The sequence below is a fragment of the Triturus cristatus genome, chromosome 1_2 (assembly GCF_964204655.1).
Source record: "Triturus cristatus chromosome 1_2, aTriCri1.1, whole genome shotgun sequence".
In the NCBI taxonomy this organism is placed as follows: domain Eukaryota; kingdom Metazoa; phylum Chordata; class Amphibia; order Caudata; family Salamandridae; genus Triturus; species Triturus cristatus.
This window is the reverse complement of record NC_140580.1, coordinates 76735193-76757113: the sequence shown is the minus strand read 5'-3', so window position 1 is coordinate 76757113 and position 21921 is coordinate 76735193. Positions and strand designations below refer to the sequence as shown.

Here is a 21921-nt window from a genome sequence, read left to right as displayed (position 1 = left end):
TCAGCCGGTATAGAAGACTACATGCACCCCTTGTGTTGTCCAAGTCAATAAGGGGTCTCTCTTGGATAGCATATGTGGGGTGACTTACTTCTGGGGTCTGGAGCAGCCTCCCAATGCTCTCCACATGCTGGTGTATAGATTTTATCTATCCGTTAGTCTCCCAAAACATTTCAGAGATTGTTCTGGCAAGTCATCATTATACTCCTCTCAACTCAACTCACTTCACTTGTCTCTCTCCTACTCTCACTTTGTGGTAGTCAGTGCTGTACACTCTCTGGTGAGACTATTACACTACCCTTCTCCTTCGCCAAGGAATTAAACTATCTTCAGTGCTTCTATTCTCCTGTTCTCTACCTTGTGATACTGGTCCCTGTGTTATGCCTATAGTCATATGCACGTGGTCACTCCAACCTGCATCACCCCTTGTCTGTGGGGTGGATACTCGTTCTACAATTACTTTTCCTGTGGTATCCTTTTTCTGTAGCAAACAAGACATTGGTGACGATATATGTGACTGGTCATCACTATCCCATGGACTCTGTTCTTAGCTTTTGTCCTGCTGGGGAGAGGCTGGATCTAGGTACAGTAGGAACTGCACTTTTAGTTGCCCTGAAAATTAGGAGTCTCTACCCTTGCTTGCTGCATAGGTGTTCTTGCATGTTTTGGCCTTGCTGGTTGTGGTGTGAACTTGGGGATGGCTTTCAGTGAGTGTGGGGGGTTGCAATCTCAGGTTTCTCAAACCCCACGGCAGCTTCTTGTAGCTGCACCAGTGGGTAGATCCTAGGTACCATGGGAGAGGGGCTCAAGGATTATATGGTGGTAGGGGAACAGATAGGGTACTCGGGGCATCTTCAGTTGAGGAGTCTTTTGCCTTTTCGCAAAAGATTCTCCACAATGCTACTGTGGCATCCCTTTTCTGCAATTTGGCTCTTGCATATTTACTTCAGAGCTATGCGACAACGTGTTCAAATTATATGATCATCGAAGTTTCCTTCTTTAGGCCAGATAAATCTCTGCTTTTGGGTGACTTTAAACCACCCCAGGCTATACTTTTGCAATTTCTTATTATTATTTGGGAACACGTTTTGCATATGCTCAAAGGGAGTCTCCATTACGAGGCATATTTAATATTTTATTACTTTAACCTCTAGTCCTATCTGTTCAGATATTACTTTGTTTCTAATAGGCTTGCACGCATCTTAAAAATAGGAACATTTTGTGTAGTTGTATAACTTATTGCTTTTGCAATATACATGGAACTCTAAACATTTAGTTACACCAACTATACGGAGAACATTGCAATACAAACCTTTCGCATATGCAATGTATTTCCCAAATAACAATGTCCATACTATACGATACTACACGACCTCATCATACTTTGGCCACTTTTCACTCAAACACACACATGCTCATCTTCAGCCAAACAATGTACAAAAAAAACTTCTATTCTAGGAAGAAAATCACATCTCTACAGTTTGGTAAATGCAACTAGCAACCCCTGGTCACCTTCCTCCACGCCCCAGAGGCGATTCCTTTCAAACCATGCGTCTTAGAGACCATGGAGTGACTTTCTCGACATTAAATGTAAATGTCCAGTATTTGTAAAGCGTAAACAATTACCGAAGGTGTCAAGGCGCTGGGGTCCGTTGGGAAGATTAAGCGAGCTAATGCCCAGAGTCGCATGGTGCTGGGCTGATCTGCTGCCGGCACCGGGGATCGAACCATGAGCCCCTGGGTCCCGGAGTCAGTCGCCCTGGCCGCTGCGCCACACCTCTTCCACCAGGTCCAGTATAGGAGTGTTCAAATTTTAACTGGAAATAACGTTTAGCGGCACCAGCATTTCAGCTGTCCCTCGGTGTCAAATGGAACACATCTTGGCATCTTCCAATTTCAAATGACCAAAACTGACCACTTCCAACTCACCAGTGGGAATCACTGGTTTACTAGTCATGTAGGAATCTTAACTTTTTAGTGCATCACATGCACGCAATCCACAATCTTGCATGTGGTACGCTTACGTCTCTTTCAACCTTGTATCTTATATTTACAACATATCTACACCCGTGTTTAGCATGGCCATGAAAGACACGCTTAATGCACACAGATCGTGATCGGCCCTCTCCGGCAGTCCCCAGGTCCTCCCCAAACCTCATCAACAGGCAGAACTTCAGTTGAAACACGGTGACTGCTTACCTCATCACAAAGTGTGGACTGATCTCTGCAGTGGGTCTAGGCTGTCTTCCAGTGGCCGCAGTCAGGTGGGAGCAAAAAGGGTTGTGCTATCTGGCTCGCCACCTGCTGCGGGGTGACTTTGGAACCCCCAAAATGGACTAACCACATGGATTCCCCGTGGCAATGCAAAGACAGTGTTTACTAACTGTTGCGACAGGGAGAAAGACCTTCAGCAAACAGTACGGTCTGCATCTCAGTTCTACTCAGGATTTCTCAATATCCTGCTCGCAGGCAAGCCTTTTATACATATCACAAAGATTTATTATAGACAGTAACTAATGGTGGACTTGAAAGTTACAGATTTAAAAAGACGCAAAAACACTTGAAGACATGTGGCCTCATAACCCCGAATTCCGACCCAATCCATTACACATTGTTGATAAAATGCTTGTAAAACAATTTTGATTCGAAATACACTGCCTCTCGCCATAGATGGCACTTGGTTGGATGATGCCGGGTGCTGTGCGGCAGTGGCGGGCAGGTGGGAGGGATGCCCGATAGGGCTATGCTCCTTCTATATACCCTTGAAGCTCCAGGCAATCACTCTCCCAAAGAATAGCGCGCTCCTGGTAGGGCTTCCCACGGGCACCCTTTTGGTAGGAGATGATGTCAAAGCCATCCTAGATCCAGAGCTAAACCGCTCTAGTGCACAGGCAAGTCACAAGGGAGAACTGGTGCTCTCGAATTTCCTGGCCGCCATGGGTATGGTGGATCTCTGGCAGACACATAATCCTCTGAAACAATATACATACTATTCATCGCGGCATGCTTCCCTCTCAAGAATAGCTAATTTATTCATGCAGCATGATAAGGTGGGAGAATTTGTGTCACCAATACATATGGCTAGGGGCATCTCAGACTACTACTCAGTGGGCGTGACAGTTCGGGCCTGCCGGTCAGTAGAGCATCATTCCCAAAGATTGCCCCTTGGCAGATAAGGGACCCCATACTCCGGGATAAACTCAGTGAACGGAGAAACCTCTACTTTAAAGCAAATACTGGGTCAGTGGAATCACACCAAATCATCTGGGAGGCATACAAGACAGTACTGAGGAGTCAGGCTCAGGAGTTAATGGGGGGAAAAAAAGGGAAGAGGCATTACAAATGAGGTCGCTAGAACGAGAAATCCTTGAAATTGAGGGAGAGGTGATGGCCCAAGGGGATACAGACCAAAGGCATGCATTAGCTTTGCGTCCGCTGCGTGCCCTGACTGAGAGTGAAGCAAGAGCACATGCCCTAGCAACGCAACATCAATTGTATGATGTGGGAGATAAGGCCTCTAAGCTATAGGCCTGGCTTGAGACACGAGACAGGGAACGATCGTGGGTGGTCAGTATTGGAGACAAGGCTTACGCACTCCAAATGTCCAGTGTGGGAAAAGTTAAGATTTTCGCTTCCTATTATGAAGGAATTTACTCATCGGTAAGCACAAGATCTGAGCGTGATTGCAACGAGCTGTTGAAAGACTGTTCGCTGCCAATATTGTCGGCGGAGGTACGGGAGGCCTTAGATGCCGACCTAACAGAAGAGCAACTGTCCGGTCCCTTGGGATCCTTAATATCAGGGAAGGCAGTAGGTCCAAATGATCTCCCAATCGAGTAATACAAAAGCCTTGCCTCCAAAATCATATCACCATTACAAAGCATGCTGGTGGAGGCACGGGAGGGGGGGGGGGTGGGGGGGGGGGAGAAATTGCCTGTTGACCAACGTGCGGCCACTGTCGTGGTCATACACAAGCCTGGCAGGCCCCCAGACCAATGTAGTTCATACCGACCAATCTCCTTGCTCAACAATAGGCTGGCGTCCGCTATTACTACTGTAATCCATATGGATCAATTCGGATTCATGCCCGGAACACAGCTGCGAAGAGGCACCAGACTGGGTTGCCCCTCATTGACATTGTTGTTTGCCTTAGCATTGGAGCCACTGGCATACTGAATTAGAATAGACCCGATGATCTGGGGCATAGCAGCGCCAGGGGGCTGAGAGTAGAGAATTTCTTGTACGCCGATGATATAATCCTATATCTCTCAAGGCCGCACTATTCCATAGCAAGGGTACTCCATTTATTTGAGTTGTTTGGGAGCTACTCTGGGTTCTCTATAAACTGGTCCAAATCGGTAATCTTCCCACTGTCTGGCCCCGCCCAGAGTATGCAGGCGAGGTGTGTGGCCCCGTTAGTGACAGAGGGCTTCAAGTACCTCGGCATTCATATCACCCATGACCACCAGGTGTTCTTAAAGAGAAATCTCGCTCCCCAACTTGATAGGCTTCACACCGATATACTTCATTGGCGCACCTTCCCACTGTCCCTTATGGGCAGAGCCACCCTATTCAAAATGATTGCCCTGCCACGCCTCCTATATGTCATGCAGAACACTCCATACCTTATGCCCCCGACTGTTTTCAGACGTGTGGCTCAAGAGACTCGCGCGCTGTTGTGGCAGGGTGGTTCACCCAGGAAAGCATTACACAAGCTGTAAAAGGGGGTGTATGATGGAGGCATGGTCGTCCCAGATCTAAGGCTATACTACTGGGCCTCACAGCTACTAGTTATAAACGATTGGGTCTACACAGACAAGAGAGCCGGCCTACAGGGTGGACAGGGATGCTATGCCAGGAGATAGCTACGAAACACTTTTATACGCCAGTAGGGTAAGCCCCAAATGGCCTACACATACCGCAAATGTGGTAGCGTCCTGGATTGAGGCCAAGAAGTTCCTGTGGTGACATTGTAAACTAACCAGCAAGATGCCCGAGTGGGTCGGAGATCGACTGCGAAAGGTGGCCACGCTGAAGAGCTTTAGAGGCTGGCAGACAATTGGCACTGTATATCTAGGAGACGTGTGGAGGAGAGACAGTCCTCTTCCCTTCGAAGACCTACAACAAGAATAGTCTGACCCTGGCACAAAAATGTCCTTATCCAAGACTCATGCACGCCCTGCAGAGACACATACAGCGGGGCATGTCCATTTCAGATTGCTCCCCGTTAGAGGATAGGTTGCTGATAGACCCCATCCCTGAAAATGCAACCTCAACGATATATCACAAACTCAAACAATATACAAGACCCCTTAATGGCCCTCCGGGTTGCCTGGAATGATGACCTAGGCAACATAGAAGATGAGGAATGGCTAGAAGCACTGCAAAGCCCCAAGAAAATCACAATTCGCACAAGATTTCGGCTGGTACAGATCAAGATATTACATCGCTCCTATTACCCCTGAACACTCCTACAAAAATGGGGCAGGGCACAAACAGCGCTTTGTAACAGAGGCTGTCAGCAGGAGGCCTCCTTTTTTCATATCTTATGGGAATGCCCCAGGATCACCAAGTTCTGGCAGAGAGTCACGACAATAATGTCCAAAGTATCCGGAATGGTGGTCCTAATGGACGCCAGATGGATCCTTCTAATAATCAAGCGAGAGACAGACCAACCCAGATATGTTAGTCTATGGCTGGCACTGGCGGCAGGTGCCGCAAAATGAAATATCACCAGGTGCTGGGGCTCGCCCTAGCCCCCTTCCGTGACTGAGTGGGAGAAACATCCTGATTGGTGCCAGCGGGCAGAGGAGACAGTGTATAAAAGCAGGGTGTGTGTCAAGAAATGGGAAAAGGTGTGGGCACCATGGCGCAAATACAGGACGATATAGTGGCATCCGAGAACTACACCTATGTTTCATTCAGTATGTGACCCATGATAAGCCCTCTGCTTTCACCAGCTCCCAATGAAGACTCGAATTGTGATATTGTTCATTTTAGGTTTTAAATGACAGAATCATCCTCACCTTTCTTATGAGGTACTAATGCTACGAATCAACCTGGTGATGTGCATGCATGATTGTTTAAGAATGTACTGTCTAATGTGCTTGTTAAATAAAAAGTTTTAAAAAAATGCTTGGAAAAACGAGCATTCATCTGCTTCCGAATGCATATGCGCTGCATGGTAAATTTAACTTAAGTGAAGTGTATGCTTCCAGCATTGTGCACCTTAGACCTCCGTGTGGTCAGAACTAATTTACTTCTCTGCACCCATTGTCTAATCAGGCACCTTAGATCTCTGTGTGTACTGGGCTAATTTGATTACCTGTTCCCATTGTTTAATCAGACAACAATCTGTTTGAAGCATGGGGTGCGTGCCAGTGGACTTGTTTTAGAATCTCATATGCTTTTAAGCAAGAGTTGGCCTTTAACTGAAAATCCTTTTAAGTTTCCTTATTTCATTGTATCCTTACATGACCTTTTCACCTTAATTGTGTCAATGAGAGATTTGAGCCTAAACGGTTTTTGACTACGTACAGCGGTGCGGTTTCTGCTTAGGCTTGTTGTCATGCTATATATTTGTGTATTATATTTTCTGCCGTGTGTTAATCTGTAACATTTCCCACAGCAAGATGTTTCAATACAAATTTAATTTAAAATGTGTTCTTAAACTTTCAGACTGAGCCTTTTGTGCAACACATGTTCAAATTCAGTCTGCAAGACCAGATAATATCTGAATTGGCACCCGAGGCAGAACAAAGCGACACAACGTTAAACAGCTGTTAGTCAGGGGAGGACTTTCAAGTACAATAGTCCTTCTGAGAAGTGCCTGTACTATCATAATGTAACTGTAGTAGGGTGTGCAACTACTGTAAAAATCTGGGTGTAGCAATAGTTCACAAATTCTGATTCTAGCAGATTGACTCAGCAATTCAACTTTACACCAGTAAGTCTTACAGAGGACTGCTGCTGAGATGGCGAAGAACAGCACGTATTGACTATCATATTTGTGATGTGTGCTCTACAAATGTCATGCCGCTTAGCAAGCTTAGCAGCTGCTGCCTTAACTGTCTGGTCAAGGATGACACTATCTGTCTTAGTCCCGGCTCGGTGAGGATAGCATTTTGGGGGTAGGAGGTGGACAGATTAATGAAAAAGATTGAGGACTGGAGAATATTTCATTGACTCATGAATTCTTTTCTTCCCATGCCCAGACTCTATCAACAGAGCCCAGTCTGATGCTACTGCAGGGTCACAGAGCACCAATGGCGTCTTCCTTGTCGCTGCTGTAGTACTGGCCGTGAACGCGCTGATCCTGGTGCTGGGGGCTCTGAGGTCTTACAGGAACAACCACTCCGGGTACAGGTACCAAAAGGTGCCTGGCCTCGAAGGGCCTGCCTTGGTACCTGCAGCAAGAGGGCGCTCCAACAGCAATTAATGCCACCCAATGTCTCTCCTGTCCCTTGGAGTATCTAACTGCATGATCATCACCTGAGGTGGGAAGAAATAAGAGCCACAAGAAGTGGCAGAGAAGGTGTGGGGAGTGCTGTACACACATGTAATAAAACTACGCACAATAGCATTCTTGTCTGTTGTTTTCTTATGGAGAACCTCTCCAATGCCACGTGCAATTATACTCCGACTGTTAACACAATGATCAGCAGAGGCTTCACATATATATATATATATATATATATATATATATATATATATATATATATATATACACACACACACATATATACACACACACATATATAAATACATATACATATTATACACACACACACACACACACACACACACACACACACTCAGGAAAACCCTAACATGGATAACACCTACATTGAGGTCCTTCCCATGATTCCCCCACCGCAGACAGACACTAGGCAGCCACAGACTCAGCTCCCTTGTTTGGATGCTAGCCGCTCTATAGACCTAAATCCACAAAAGTATAAACATAGACAATATCCATGCATACATTGACCTAATACACATATGTAGGCATTGTAACATACCTGCAGACTTCTATGCACACAGGACAATATACACACACATACACAGAAGCAAACAGGGACCCGTGCAGGGAGTGATAGTCACAGGCAGTCTCCGATTCGCGTGTGACAGGATAGCAGAAAGCATGGAACAAGGGAGGAAGGAATGAATGAGCATTGTGAATTGAATAATTTAGCCCAAGCTTCACTGAAATGGGGAACCCAACAACAGACCTCCGATAGGCAAATATGGAGCTGGAGTGTACGCGGGCAAGGTAAAGCAGCAGGCAGGAGAAACCAAACGTATGGTGTTACTTATTCATTTCATCAAAATGAAGAGGCGAATTTTGGACAAGGCTAGACGGAGCTAACTTGATCCCTCATTAAGAGGAACACACTCAATTTTAAGCGCCAACAGTCCCTGTCAGGATGCTGAACTCAATACTAGAATCTAGTATCTTGTTATTACATGGCAGCTGCTTTTCCACATAAAACCGAAGCAACTTTGAAGCTGCCACAGAGAAACGGAGGTAAGTCAAGCAACGGGTGGGGTTAGAAGAAAGAAGCTACGAGAACCAAGAAATTATGGGGGAATGATTAAGACGGGAGAGAAGAGATGGAGCCGGGTGATAAGTGCATAGGGAGAGGCTGGGGAGGGGGGGGGGGGGGGGAATGAAAATAGTGTTCCCATAGCAGGAAGTGATTTGGTATGCAAAATAAGAGGATTGAGAGAGAGTTACGCATAGTGACTGAGTCTGAAATATTGTCTTGTAAAGGTCTGCACACTGACAAACCAGTCTGGAGGCACCAATGAATGTGCATTCTAAATGAGAGCACTGCGAATGAATGGAAAACTGAGTAAGGGCTTTATTACCAATATAAATAGTTAATCTATGAGCAGCTCCAATCAAACTGCAGCCCCAACAGTGTTTACAGTAATAAAAAGTGAAACATACTCTTTAAATTATGATCTACACATTGATATTTGTAGGAATACTTTTTAACAATACTTTGTATATAAAATTTATCATAGGACAACATCGCTGACATTAAAACTGTTGCTTGGCTGTAATCCTCAGTCGCTACTGCCTGTCCCGGCACAATACTGGAAATGAACAGTTAGTACAGCTGCCTCCCAGACACAAATGGGAACCGTTTCAACAAGTTGTACATGTTCTCGTTTCTGTGTCGCACCTCCAGACCCTGGTCCTCCAGCTGCATGGTGCAGCTTTGCAGAGCAGCTGGTACACGTTCATGAAGAGTGCCCGCTAGAGCTGTGCTGGGCCCTGTGTAGCTACGATAACTGCGACAATGACGGCTCTCTGCCATGCATGCTTCGACTGACAGCCCTCTACAACATCACTGGGAGTCTCTGTAGTTTGGGTTGCATGACACTGTCACAGCGAACCTTCATCCTCTCACCCACTGCCACAGCTATATATAATTAATAATAAATATTAAAAGGTTTCTTTACATTCTTCCATCTCTGGCATTAAGATTCCTGTTGGGTAGTCATCAGTGCTGGAACAGACAGGTCACATGCCTGTACATGGAGGTGCGCAGCTCATGTTAGAGAAGACAGTAGCTTCAGTACCTTCCATTCTTGACGGTTCCTTTCTAAAGGGAATCTAATGCCAGCTCGAGTCAGATTTCTACCAGGAGCACCCACACAAGACTGCACCTTGACTGGCTTGCAAAAGATCTAGACTTAGTGGCGTCATGCCTAGTTTAAGCAGATCAACACATTGATGTCTATTTCGTTTGTGCCATTTCACTGCTGCCTGTAAGTCAGATGGGAGCAGGACAAATCTAAATTAAAAAAATAAATTATTTTCCCAATTTCTTTTTCACGGGAGTGCAAAGAACTTACACCAAATATATTTGCTCTGGAAGGCCCAAAGAAAATGTGAAAATATCCCAAAGAGAGGCTCAGTGTCCACAACTCTTGCTTCTGAATGGCCTTGAGGTAGCAACAAGTGCTATGAAGAGGTTACATATCGCTGAAGATGTGAACTTCCCCATTGGTAACTCTTTCTCCTGAGGCAATGTGCGAGTTCTGAAGTAAATTCACCAGCAGCCCCATTCTGGCATCCATTTGCTCCTGGAGTCTATTTATGCGATTGTCGATGTGGTCCAGCAGCCGTTTCTCCATTGCGCCCATTTGTTTTGTAATTAACTCCTCTAGAAATAAGCATGTTCCAGAATAATCTCGTCTACAAAAAAAAACACAAACAAAAAAAATCAAATTAAAACAAATCAGCAGCAAAGAGAAGGCATCATAAGCAAACAAGCATTGGCAAAGTCGATAGTCCTGGTGTTGGCCACCAGGCTATTATAAAAAGAACAATGGTTCTGTCGGGTATGACCACAAAATTGCTTTGCATTACAATTACATTTATACGAAAATAGGTTATATCAATCCCCAGAGAAATGATCAAAAGAAAATTATTTGAACGGAACACAAGAAGCAGCAAAGGTACACAAACCACAATGAAATCAAGTTTGTTGGGTGGTAAGGTATTTTTATATAAATTGCATCATTTATATTCTCACCCATATAATTCTTTATAGCAAAAGAGGCTGCCAAAATTGTTAAAGTTTAAAGTGAATTGTGGATAAGTGACAGTGAAATAAGTGACACAATCAGTGCGTAGTATATACAAAGTGATTGGAAAGATATGTACACAATTATAAAAAGGCCAGTATGAGAAACAACAATGACACTGCTGCTAGAAATAATTCAAGTTTTTGCAGGCGAGGTCTTGAACTGGGCCTAGATGCTGTTGACGTTTCAACCCTATGTATGCGATCTTAAATCGTCATGTGGGTCTTCATCAGGACTAGAGTAAGGGATGGCAACCTGGGTATTGAATAACCGTCAGGATCGATTGGAATGGTGGCCGGGCAAAGGTCCTTCTACAAGCGCCTTGGTCATGGAGGCTGGAGTGAATCGCAGTGAAAGTGAACGAGCAGTGTTTAGTCCTACCGCTTAACTGCCTTTTGTCAGTGTGGAGAACCGCATTCGATAATCTGGTGTTGCAACCAGACTCCTGGCAATTTTGATTTTGTTACGGTTTTTGCAAAACAATTTTAGGAATAAGCCGGGCCCTTATCAGTATAAAAAAAATGAAAATAATAATATGCTTCCAGCAAAAATGTTTTTGGGAACTACTTTCTGTGTAGATGTGTTCCTTGTGAAAGGGAAGCGTGCCCTGGCTCATAGTGGTGTCTGCCTATGGCTTAATTGGGCTGATTCATTGCCCCTTAATACAGACTAACAGATGTCTGGCTGACACCCCTACAAGAAACTATGTTATATAAAACGAATTTCACTAAAATCAAAAGGTCTTGGCTAACACAGACCTAAAAAAGGTAATCAGTCTGGCATTGGATGCAAGCCTTTTATATTTGACAAAGACAAAAAACAAAGGGGGGGGGGGGGGACAAAAGAAAGGCAAGAAAGAAGGTAAAAAAAAGGGAAGAAGGAAATCAAAAGAATGAAACAAGTAAAAAATGAAGGTGAGAGGGAAAGAAGGTGAGAGGGAAAGAAAGAGGGAAGAACAAGAGGGAAAGAAAGAGGGAAGGAAAGCAAGCAAAAGAAAGAAGGGTGGAAAGGAAAAAGAAAGAAGGGCGGAAATGGAAAGAAGAAAAGAAAAAAGCATGAGAAAGAAATTGAAGGAACAAATGAAAGAAAAAGGGAAGAAGGAGAGAAGGAAGAAGGTAAGAAAGCACGAGGGAAAGAGAGAAAGGAAAAAGAATAAAAGAAAAGAGAAAAAAGGAAGGAAAGAAGGAACGCATGAGCGAAAGGAAAGAAGGAAAAGAAGGGAAGGAAAGGATAACACAGAAAGGGAAGGAAAGCAAGAGTAAAAAGGAAAGAAAATAGGAAAGAGGGAAGTAAAGAAAAAAAAAGAGGGAAAGAGAAATGGAGCGAGGAAAGAATGACGGAAAGTGAAAGAAGGAAGGAAATAATGAACGAAAGCATGAGAAAGAAGAACGAATTAAAGCAAAAATGAATTAATGAACAAAGAAAAGAGAAAGGGATAAAGAAAGAAATAAGGAGGGAAAAAATAAAGGAATGAAAAGGACTGGGGAAGAGAAAGAGCTAAAGAAAAAAAGGAAAGAAAGTAAGGAAAAGGAATAAAACGAAAGAAGGAGAGAAAGAAAAATTTAAGAAGAGGATAACTTAATACTGAACAGTTTCAAATGGACACAATGTGGTATGCTGTGAAATAGCAGCAGGCAAAAAAGCAAAACACTCAAAAAAAAAGAATTTACGATGGCACTGGCAGGAGATGTGATCGTATAAAGATGGCATGTGCATCAGAAGGGCCATGCTATCACACCAGTCTCTAAACACAAAGGCAACACTAAAGTAATTATAACGTAAATCAAAAAAACTGGCCCTGAAGGAACTATGTTCTGTGCACATGTGCTCCCTGTAAAAGAGCAAAAAGCAGTCAGACAAAGTGAAGTTAGCCAGCGGCTTCAGTAGGCTGACCCATTTCTGCATGCTGAAGGCTGTGGTGGATGGAACCAAAATGTGAATAACACAACAGACCAATATGGATTTAGATCTCTCCTTGCCCTTGACCTCTGTTCCCATGCTTGACCCCTCGTTCAATTCTTGCTCCTCTCCTGACCCCTCTTCTAATCTCTCTGGATTAGTAGCGCAGCAAGCTAAATTACAAGCCAAGCAACCTAATCCATTAAAGGATTTTGAAAACTTGGCTATGCTAGAGAACAACATGCCAACAGCAGCATGCACGGGAGATCTAGCAAAAGACAGTGGTGAGTCCAACACGGTGGTAGTAGGAGCAGTGGATGTTTGTAGTGGTTCTTTGGAAAATCTCTTCTTCACAATGGCTTCAGACATTAAAAAAGGGTTCGCTGTCTCGGAATCAAACCAGGGGGAGATCCACCTCTTTTGCGAATCTCTAGAGAAAAAAATTGGATAACTTAAGTTCAAGGACAGTGGCCTTAGAGAGCGCCATGTAAGTCTTTAAAGACGACCTGGGAATTGTTAAAGCGGATATTTCCACACTTAAAAAAGAGGAAGCCGCCCTTCGAGATAGAGTAGAATCATTGGAGAACAACTCAAGACGCAATAACTTGTGGATTTTAAATATTCCAGAATGGAAAGAGGGCGAGGACCTTAAATCTTATATTGTGACCCTCATTAAAGACACAATACAGATTGAAGAATCGGAAGATGAACTGAAGGACATTCAAAGAATTCATAGGGATCCTTTCAGAAGACACCCCAATCGGATAAAACCCAGGAAAATCTTAATTAATTTTCTGACTTTTTCTCTGAAAGAGAAAATATTAACAGCAGCCCTTAAACTGAAGTCTTTGAAACCAAGAGACTCTTCTTTCTCTTTTGAAATAAGTTGACGAGCTCCTAGAAACTCTACAATAATTATCTCAGCATCCCTTTGCATGTCAAAAGAAAAGTAGGAAAAAAAGGGAAAAAAAATAAAATAATATACACTTATAGGTCTTTCTACTAAAGCGGACTTATGAATGACATGAATTTATATATACAGCTTTGGAAACAGTTAAAAGTAAATCTGGAGCAGTTTAGAGCACACCGGCCGGCAGAATCTGGACTTGTCCAGGTAAATGGGGGTAGGGTTCTCCAGGGAAGAGTGGGTGGGCGTTAGGTGAGGGAAAGGGGGAGCACGGGTGTGGGGACAGAGGGTTAAAAAAGCACGCGCTTTTTGAAACCTAACTCAACCTACTTCACGACGGCTCGCCGTGAGGGGAACGGCTTTTGAGGGGAGAGTCGCTTTGCCTACCTTTGCCCACCTGTAGCGAACTGGGACACCGCCGTGAGGGAAACTGCTTGGAGACCACAAGCCCCAGCATCCTCAGCTCCGGGTGCCTGCCGCTGACGTCATCAGGCAGCGCCCGGGCTGCTCATAAACCCTCCAGGCTCCACGCAGCGCGGGACGCGCGCGGGCAGTGCCCGGGCGAAGCCCGGGCCAAGGGCGGGCCCGTCCTTGCCCGTCTCTGACCGATTCTGACTGGACTGGGCCACATCTCTAACGCTGCTGCTGCGGCACCATACCCAAGGTAGAAGGGTGCACTTATATTGATTGGACTTGAAAGTGTTTGTTGGATCTCCTTGTTTTGCTTTATAGTCGAATATTTTATATTGCTAGTATCCTGCTCCGGTGGAGCAAAATATTATCTCCTAACTGTCTTCATCTAGGATTCATCTAGGCTATCGACTATATTGGCTCTAGTATTGTGTGTATAGTGTAAAATGGCAACTAAAGGGAAACGTCCCGGTGGGTGCGGGTCTGTGACGGGTACTCTTGACCATTTTATTACTAGAGCTGTATCAGTTCTAGAGCATGAACTAACTATAACTGAGCGACGCCTGTCCGCAGAACTAGCGCATGCCAGACGCTCATCCTTGGGAATTTTGGCACTGGCTAAATCTCCTTCGAAGCTATCGGGTCAGGATGGGGGTGATTTAGTATCACGGGAGAATCTTGGGGTTAGTACTTCTACATCGCAGCCCTGTAGTGTTGTGTGTGATGTTCCTGGTGACTCAGGTGACATAGCCATAACAACACGCAGCCCCCCCGTTTCTACCAAGTCTGCTTTAATCTACCCGCAGACAAGGGCTAGTAAAACAATTGTAAATCCTCCCAACCCTAAGAGGAAAAGAGTAGGGGCGTCTCAGGGAGGGAGAAAGGCCAAACACCCTAATATTATGGAAAAATCTCCTATGGGGGCGACTCAGGACGAAGATCTTCTACCTCCTAGTGGGAATGTTACCAGGCATATAGATCAGCCCCAATCGAGTAATATGACTCAGGACGAAGATCTTCTACCTCCTAGTGGGAATATTACTAGGCATGCAGACCAGCCCCAACCGAGCAATATGATTCCCCAGATAGAGAAAATGGTCCGTTCTCTGATACTACCTCTGCTGGAAAGGGTCAAGCTGGTTAGTGAGAAGGTAGATCGACTAGAACAAACTGTCTTAGACAATTTTTGCTCACTCAAAAATGTTATCAAACTAGCTACCAAGGAAAGGGATAATCTTCTAGGGGTGTCTTCTACCCTCCCTATTCCCCGGCTGGTATCTCCTGACAATGAAGTAATGTCCGGGGTTACACCTGAGGCTGCTCTCCCCAAGGGACAGGTTACTGACAATTCTATCAAACAATGTGTTGGCCATGTGGGAGATAACCCTCCGAGTGTGTCCAGTACCAATGCTGGAAAAAAGTCTGTGAACAAGGGAAGGACTTTGGAACCTGGGGTTAAAAACAGTACATTGTCTAGGGCTCACATTCACTTGCCCCCTGCCTGTACTCTTATGTAGCTGTACTGACAGGAGTCCCGGAATTAAATGAAGGTGTTCTAGAATCGTACCAACAATTAAAAAACAAAGTCACCTTCTGGCTAAACAGGAACAGACCGCTTCCAAACTATTTGGATGGAAAGATCCTCTTTGCTAGAAGGGTTAGTTGGGTAGGCCCAAGACCCAAAGACGTTCCTGGGGACTCCATTATTGTCAACTTTGGAGATAGTCGTACAGTGCATTACATTTGTGACTTTCGACTGGCTTGCGACCAGTCAAAAATTGGGGTACATGACTTAGGGTATTTTTACAATTCTAATCCCAATATTCCTGCAGGATCTAGCCCAGCTCTGAAAAATTGGGAAACAAATGACCTGTGCTCCCCAGTAGCCCTTGCCTGACCGGTTTCTGGGCCGCAGTTACTTATTACATCCCTTAATTCAAGTATCCCAGCCGGAGGGCCTAAGCCTAATGAATCTGTATGTTACTCCCCTGTTAGCGGGGCGGCTGAGATAGTAGACGTAGATGTAATAACCCCTGAACTGTCTACGGAAACGCAACGTGGACGTGAGCAGTCGTGTGCAGACCCTGCACACGTCCAAGGCCAAGGAAGGGAGGAGGGATCAATGGTTTCTTGGAACATTGCAGGCTTAAAGTCCAAAATGGATTCCCCGGAATGGCTGGCTTATATAGGCAACTTTGATGTCTGCCTCTTCCAGGAAACCTGGTCCTGTGAGCCCCAGTTTTTACAGGGATTTCTGAATTTTTATGTCCCCGCAACCCAGGGTCTAAGGGGGCGCCCAAAGGGAGGCCTGGTAATTTGGGTTCAACAGGATGTATTTCCTGAGGCTTGTGCAATATCTACTGGGTCCGAGGATATCCAACTAGTTAGGGTGTCACTAGGGATCCTGGGTGACCTGGATATCTACAACTTGTATCTGAGAGACCCCAATAGGACGGGCTCCCAGGTTCTGGCTCACTTAGTTTCCCTTATAGACCAGCACTCAGGTGGGAGGCGAATACTTGTTGCTGGGGATCTGAATATTACCTTCGAACCACTCTTAGACCCTGACTCTGGGTGGGGCGATGAAGCTGTGGAAGACCAATTGTGGGGTGTACCTGTGCTTGATCTCAGTCCAATTAAAAGGTGGACTGAGACTATTGTCCAGGCTAATGCTCTCTGCTATGAGTATGGTCTGAGGGCCTTGAATGGGAGGACGCCAGGTGATAAACAAGGGGCGAAGACATTTGATAATGGTCGGCATTCTAGCAGGATTGATTATGTTTTATGCAGCTTGAATTTATGGCAATCAGTTCTAGACATGGTTGTTGAGGCTAGAGTTGAGAGTGACCATAACCCCATCTGTGTTACTCACCGATGGTGGTCTAGTAATCGCCTAATAGCCGGTGAGATGGTTCCATGCCTCTCTGAGGTAATTCTAACGAACAATATGCGTAGACTTAAGTGGGGGGAGCTCGAGCATAACATCATGGCTATTGCTGATATAGATAAGAAATTAGCTGATTCTATTGCTGAGCTTGAGGGTATGCTAACCCATGTCCCCGGCAACATTGAAGTCACTGAATGCCATGACAAGTTGTTTGCTGAAATAGGTTCCTATTTTACGAAGCCTTTGAGGAACAAGAATAAGGCTCCAACTAAGAAAAATAGATGGTATGACGGTGCTTGCAGAGAATCTAGGGCCAACCTGGTGAAAGCTCTGTCTAATGGAGGAAAGGATTGTGTCCGCTTCGCCAGACTAGCATATAAAAAAGCTGTAAGAATGGCCAAAAAGAACTGGGATGAGCAACGTTGGCTTGATTTAAAAAGTGCTTGTCGGTCTAGAGATTCCCGGTTATTTTGGAACATTCTTAAGTGGGATAGAGGTGGGAGGCCTGATAGTCCTTCTAATTATGTCTCACAGGTAGAGTGGGTCCAATTTTTCAAACCTCAATATGCTTGCAACATCTCGTTTAATTTTGCATGGGTGCCTAATTATGCTTTTTTCTCTCAGGGTCCCTTTTGCATCCAAGATGCTAAAAGGGCCCTATGCTCAGTCACCAGTGGACGTGCCCCTGGCCAGGACAGGGTTCCTTCGGATGTTTTTCTCCATAACAAAGATAACTGGAGCAAGTATATAACCCTATTGGCTAATGCTGTGGCTGTAGGCGCGCCAGTCCCAAAATCATGGAGGGGGGCAGTCATCATACCCGTATTTAAGAAGGGTGATCGGACGCTCCCGGGAAACTATAGGCCAATTAGCCTTATTGATTCCATCCAGAAGGTGGTAGGGAGGATGGTCTTGAATCAAATCCAAGAATGGATCGATGAGAACAACATTCTGTCACCCTTCCAAGCAGGTTTTCGGAAACTAACCAGCACGGTGGACCAAGTTTTTTACTTTGTCCAGCTCCTTTGGAAGGTGGTGACATTGGGGAAGGGCAGTCTTTACGTAGCTTTTGTTGACTTAAGAGCTGCCTTCGATCTTGTTCCCCGCCACCGGTTGTGGGCAGTCCTTGAGAGGCTAGGTCTCCCCAAAGAAACTTTGACAATGGTGATGCGTTTGCAGGAGTCCAACTACGCTAGGATTCAGTGGGGTGGGGCGGGTGAGGACACATCTGAGTTCCCGGTTGAGCGTGGTGTGCGACAAGGTTGTACTATGGCACCCACGCTCTTCTCTCTTTACATCAATGGGATAGTTGATCTCATGCTCTCTGTAAATACCGACGCACCAAGGTTGGCTGGTGTTTCCATTCCCATATTATTGTTCGCAGATGATACGCTTATCGTATCCAGAACATCTAATGGTCTGCAAAAAGCCCTCCGCCTGTTTGATGAGTTTTGCCTTGACCATGGTCTGGAGGTTAATGTGGCAAAAACGAAATTTATGGCCTTTAACCCTCATAGTAGCTTCCAAGGGAAAAGAGTGTTCATGAACGGGCAACCTTTAGAACTGGTAAACTATTTTACGTATCTTGGATTACAAATTTCAAGTAGTAATAACTGGCGCCGGCATCTTGAAATGGCCTCCCTGCGATTTAAACAGTTAACTGGTGCCCTGAGCAGGGAATTTAGCAGGTCATTCACAAAACCAATAAGCCCGGTATTGCAAGTTTATGAAGCGAAGGCTCTAAACTCTGTCCTTTATGGGGCGCAGCTCTGGGGTTTTGATCAGCTAGCAACTTTGACAAGTGTGGAGCACAAATTCTTCCGTAGTATAACTGGTCTTCCTCAGAGCACCCCTCTGATCCCACTTAGGTATGATCTGGGCAGGAGGTCCATTAAGGATATCGCAAGGCTCCGCCCGGTCTTGTACTGGCGGAGGCTCTGGACTACTCCTGAACTTTCCCACTATGCCAATGGCCTCATGGACATTATAAAAACTGATGTCTTTCATAAAATAGAGTGGCTGAAGAACTTACATGCGTCTCTAAAAGACATGGGTATGGAAGGGATGTGGACTGACCCAGCGACTGCCCAGTTTCCATCAAAAAGTTCTCTCAAAATAGCATACTGGGAAAGAATTGATTCCCAGGTATTGAATAGAGCTACAGGGATGTCCGGGAATTTTTTTTTGGAGTTCAAAGACTCCCCCAGCCTTGAACAATATTGGGATTTGGTGACTAATGTGGGCGACAGGAAACTCTACTTTCGGTTTAGAGCTGGCTCCTTGCCCCTTAGATTTTTGACTGGAAGGTGGGCCAGGAACTCGGAATTGCAGTGCCCTGCATGCGGGGCTGCAATTGAAACAGTTCCCCATTTTCTGTTTGCCTGCCCGGTATTTACCATTCCAAGGCGCGTTTGGCTTTCCCCAATGTGTAAATCTCTCGGCACAAGGAGCTGCGCTGTAGCATTACGCATTTTGCGCACTAGCTCTTTAACAATAGTTTCTGTCGCATTGGCAAAATATTTGGGCTGGGCATGGGCATTGCGGAGAAAAACAATCAAGCGTACCCTTGATGGGCTTTAATGAATTTTGTGTTTAGGTTTTCCCTTTGATCACCTGTGCCAGGGACAATTTTAAAGTGATTTTAAAGTGTTTTTATTACAACATGTCAGTCCATTGAAGTGTTTAATGTCTTTTTAAATGTATCTTAATGTATTTATTGAAATTTATGTTTTTATGTACTATGTTTGTGTCTTTTATGATTGTTTTTAAATCGAATAAAGACTGATGAATTGTTAAAAAAGCAAAAACTCATTTGCCTTGCATCTCAGCTGATGTTTATTCTGTACTGCTTTTGGTTTGGTGTCAGAACTTTGTAGGATGGGGTAAAGTCAAAACCCAATGTTTCAATCCCCCATGAGAACATTACAATGTTTGTCTTGGAATGTAAATGGTCTGCGAGTCAAAAGTAGGAGGGAGAAAATCTTCCAGTATCTAAGAGATTCACCTGCACAGATAATCATTTTACAAGAAACTCACCTTTAAAAAAATATTTGTGGGAAGCTTAGGTGGGTGGAGCACTGTGCCTGCTCCTGTCAGATGGCTAACATCAGAGGTGTGGCGATCTTAGTAAAAAAACAAGCGAACGCTACCCTCCAGGAAGTCAGAAAAGACAAGTGGTAGGTGGGTCACAGTCAAGATCTTTGTGGAAAATACACTTATTTCAGTAGTAGGCTAATATGGCACCAACCAGGATGACCAGTCAACATTAAAAACTATTTTCTTAAATCTCTTGAAGTTTCCGGATACGATCATCCTCGCAGGAGATTTCAACATAGTATTGAATCCAAAATTGGATAAATCCCCAAAAAATAAGGCAAATATCCCTTCCAAATCCAGGGCATATTTAAAAATGATGATGAAGCAATATGCCATGTGTGATATATGGAGGGAAATATTCGGCTCTCAGTTGGGAGTATTGTTTTATAATAAAAAATACAGACATAAATCGAGAATCGATTATGTTTTAATTAGCAATGATCGAAGAGGTAACATCAAAAAGACCGATTATCTGACACCCCTTTCATCAGACCATGCGGCGGTTTGGTTAAATTTAGACCTAGTGGGGATAGAACAACAGAGGGTATGGACCTTTGACCGTACTCTTCTCTTGCCGTAACTGGATATTTAATCCAAGAGACAACATCTTTTTTGAATATCAATATAGGATCGGCAGATATTATGGTTGTTTGGGATGCCCTGAAGTCTTTTTTGAGAGGCCTGATTACAAATAAAACTGCTTACAAGAATAGACAGTATAGGGAGGAGATTGCATCCATTGAGCGTCGAATGAATGTGCAGGCGGAGAGGATTAACAATGTAACGGATCAGGAACAAGAACTCCGTCAGACACTAGTGGTAGAACTAGAATCCTCAAAAGCCCTATTGGATAATATAAATCCGACCAGGATTTCCAATAGGTGGGAGGTGATTAAGCTCACCCATTTTGAATATGGAGAGGGGGCTGGAAGACTATTGGACTGGAAGGCCAAATCAGACAGAGTCCAAAATCATATCAAACAAATGGAGAATGCACATACCATATCATTAATAAGCAGGGAAGATGAAATAGGAGAAGCCTTCCATGCTTATTTTAAAGAGTTGTATGATGAGGAAACCGATCCAGATAGAACATCTATTCAAGATTGGTTAAAACCGATTCAGTTAACTACATTAGGAGCAATCCAACGATATAACTTAGAAGCTGAAAAAACACACCAAGAAGTTAGGAAGGCATTTTTAGAATGTAAAAAAAGGTAAAGCTGCAGGGCCAGATGGCCTTCCTGCTGAACTTTATAAAAAACTAGGGGATGCAATAATTCCTGTCATGTCTGAGGTGGTTAATAAAATTCTAATTGACGGAGTTCAACCACCCACTACATGGGGAGAAGCAAATATCATTCTAATTCTAACACCAGATAAACCCCCTACAAAATGTGTCATATAGACCTATTTCCTTGGTATTTTCTAAAATATTGGCTGACAGATTAGGGGCAGTAGTGGGGGATTTACTGCATACTGACCAAAAGGGTTTTGTAAAAGGCAGGAACCTTTTGACCTTACACATGATTTTATTGGTGCGATAGACTTTGCTTCTAATTTTTCTCTCCCTGTGGCGGCAATGACGCTAGATGCAACCAAGGCATTTGACAGAGTTAACTGGAAGTATCTCACAGCAGTTCTTGAAAAATTGAATCTCAGGCCAAGATTTTGTCAAATCATATACAGTGAGCCTTCGGCCAGGCTGGTGGTAAATGGCGGAGTGACCAGGTCGTTTAAAATCAGAAGAGGAACTAGACAGGGCTGCCCCCTCTCCCCCCTTCTTTTTGACCTATATATAGAGCCGTTTGCTCAGCATCTTAGGGATGAGGCAGCTATTTCACCATTTACGAGCAGTTCATGGGAGAGGAAGGTAGCCCTGTATGCCGACGATATTCTTATCCTCTCGTCGGATTTAGAATCTTCTTTTCCTCAGGTCATTAATCTAGCGCGAGACTTCGGCCATATCTCTGGCTATGAGATCAACGCAGATAAAACTGAGATTATGACTTGGAACTTGCCGGAGTGCCGATACTAAACCAAAAGTGAGATGCGTTACTTAGGAGTTAAAATAGTCCCAGAGATAGACAAGATAGCTAAAGTAAACCTTGGGATTATCTTAAAA

The 21921-nt window shown here is 44.4% G+C and overlaps 2 protein-coding genes across 2 annotated transcripts in view; one reads left to right on the top strand and one right to left on the bottom strand.

The window, feature by feature from the left end:
- CUZD1 (CUB and zona pellucida like domains 1) overlaps positions 1 to 7579 on the top strand; it is a 147997-nt gene extending 140418 nt beyond the window's left edge. Inside the window, exon 9 of the mRNA XM_085601868.1 lies at positions 7212 to 7579. Coding sequence (XP_085457994.1) covers positions 7212 to 7435 — 224 coding nt within the window. The 3' untranslated portion in view covers positions 7436 to 7579. The remainder of the gene's footprint in view (positions 1 to 7211) is intronic.
- A 1255-nt stretch (positions 7580 to 8834) lies between these two features.
- The window catches only part of C1_2H10orf88 (chromosome 1_2 C10orf88 homolog), a 167633-nt gene continuing 154546 nt past the window's right edge, over positions 8835 to 21921 (bottom strand). Inside the window, exon 6 of the mRNA XM_085601854.1 lies at positions 8835 to 10204. Within this exon, the coding sequence (XP_085457980.1) occupies positions 9982 to 10204 (223 nt within the window). The 3' untranslated portion in view covers positions 8835 to 9981. The remainder of the gene's footprint in view (positions 10205 to 21921) is intronic.